The following is a 2,207-nucleotide window of genomic DNA, read 5'->3' on the forward strand; positions in this document are numbered from 1 at the left end:
GTTAAATGAGTTTGCTAGAGGAAAGGTCACCACATTTCTCCAATAAAATAGTGTATTCAGCCCCACAGACCAAGTGATTGTTTTTGAGAAAATAAGGTGCCATAAATGCGAGTAGCGCCCGCAGCGCGAGAACATCGCAGATGAAAAGAGAACAGTGTAGTAAGGTTGTGTGAAGTTGTGGAATATACTATGTAATTATTTTTTTTTAGTATTTACTTTGTGGTGAGTGGTATATCCTCCTTCCGTAAACTGAACTGTAAGTCGGAACGTACCTGATTGGGGGAGAGAAAGTTCTCTTGGTGTCATTCAATAAGTTTCCTGCCTATAATTAAATTTATTAAAAGTATTGTGAATTTGTATTCTTGTGATAGCAATTTAAATTGTAACCAGTGTCTTAACTCAGCTACCGTTACCATTTGTCAATAATAAAGTTTCATTTTTTTTTAAAGTTTCATAATTATTATTATGTCACCCCATATCAAGCAATCTTCTCTCCCTATGCTCATCCTACAACTCTCTTGAGTATGTCATACTTTCTTCTATATTCTCTATCAGCTGTTGTTCCCGTAAGTTATACATTCGACCACCATCACCACTTCTTTGTTCTGCCTCAATTATTCTTACATTCTACTTTCACCGCCTTCACATCTTCACCACTTTCACACCTCCCCACATCTATTTCTTCTATTTTCAATCCTCTTACTTTCTTGTAGAGTAAGGCTATGCCTCCTCCCAATGTCTCCTGTTATACACGCCAGGCTACACCGCTACAAGAACCTAGGGTTGCAGCTGTATTGTCCCCACTGAGACGATGGCAAGCACAAAGGGGTCTTTAACATCCGCTGAATGATTGAGCAGCAGTAGGACGATCTACTTCTGGCCATGTCCTACTCCACGGGCTGGTGGCGTGGCCTCGCCTTCATCTGTCTCGGGTATGGTGAGGGTGAGGCAATGGCATTGCGGGGCGGCAGCTGGTAGCGACGCCTTGTAGCCGGAAAGGGCTTAGGCAACGCGATGCATGCTGGGAACGCAGTCCTGCCACAGACCCGCCCACTGAACAGTGTGCTCCTTCTCCCAATCTCAGAAGTTGCGTTGCCGTGAGAAGTAGCTATCCCGGCCCTGATAATCCACTCCTGACAATTTTTAAAGGTCAAAGTCCAAACGCAAGTAAAAGAAAAGTTATTCATAAAATATGAGTTGACTTGAGCATTAATTAAACACGATGGTATTCTGTTCCCTTGGTGTATTTTCTACAGTGACAATTTTGTTGCATTTTGTACAGTGACAATTTAGCTATCATAAGGAGTAGTTATACATGTAAAGCGAGTAATTACATTCTTTATATTTATGACTGAACGCAATTTTTGATGAAATTTTGTAATTGCAATTATAGAAAAAAAGATAGACTATTCTTGCATTTCAACGTATCTTCAAGAAGTTAGATGTTGGCAACTGATTGCAGTGTTCCTCCTTCTTTACACAGTCACATCCACTCCTGTTTTCTGAAAAAAAAATGAGCAAAGATATAATAGGAGATCGACATTAAAAGAAAGGAAGTTGAGGATTAGATCTTGACATGCAGTGATAAACATATATTGATCATTACGTTAAGTATGCTACCAAAACAACAATATCTCGAAGCACCATGATTGGACTGGTATTTACCTAAATAATGCTAATATGTCTTTGATTGATATCAGATAAATAAATGAATTACCTTGCTACAAATAACTAAATAAATAGATATATCATAATAGAAAAAAAATCGTTTTTTGCCTAACACTGAAACTAACAAACAACACTTCCTATTCAAGTCGCCATACATTGCATTGTTTGGGCATTATTTAAAAAAGTACAAACTCGAAAGCATTCTCAGTACCATGCAGCCTTCAGAAAGTATCATTGACTTTCATAGATTTTCTTAGAAGATTTCTGGAAGAGGTCGACTATACCTGTGACTCCAGGTCTGAATTAATAAAACTACGTTCTAATATCAGTGGTCATTATTGTCAAGTCAGGTATTTTCCCTTATGACTGTATAGTCCCACTTTTTGTTTTTGACACTTCCACACCTTATCTAATTTTTCTTTCAAAATCCAACACTGTTGCGTTAATCAAAGCACCTGGGAGGCTGTACCAGTTGTTCACTGCTCAATTGCAGAATGTGTATTTCTTGCAGTTTAATCTTGGCCTTTGCTTACATATTT

At 38.3% G+C, this 2,207-nt stretch overlaps 1 protein-coding gene across 1 annotated transcript in view; it reads right to left on the minus strand.

Moving 5' to 3' along the window:
* Window positions 1–1,226: 1,226 nt before the first annotated feature.
* Window positions 1,227–2,207, minus strand: part of LOC123501001 (three-finger toxin 3FTx-Oxy6-like) — a 7,893-nt gene continuing 6,912 nt past the window's right edge. Inside the window, exon 5 of the mRNA XM_045249556.1 lies at window positions 1,227–1,502. Within this exon, the coding sequence (XP_045105491.1) occupies window positions 1,501–1,502 (2 nt within the window). The 3' untranslated portion in view covers window positions 1,227–1,500. The remainder of the gene's footprint in view (window positions 1,503–2,207) is intronic.

The sequence above is a fragment of the Portunus trituberculatus genome, unplaced genomic scaffold (assembly GCF_017591435.1).
Source record: "Portunus trituberculatus isolate SZX2019 unplaced genomic scaffold, ASM1759143v1 PGA_scaffold_64__5_contigs__length_350985, whole genome shotgun sequence".
Lineage (NCBI taxonomy): Eukaryota > Metazoa > Arthropoda > Malacostraca > Decapoda > Portunidae > Portunus > Portunus trituberculatus.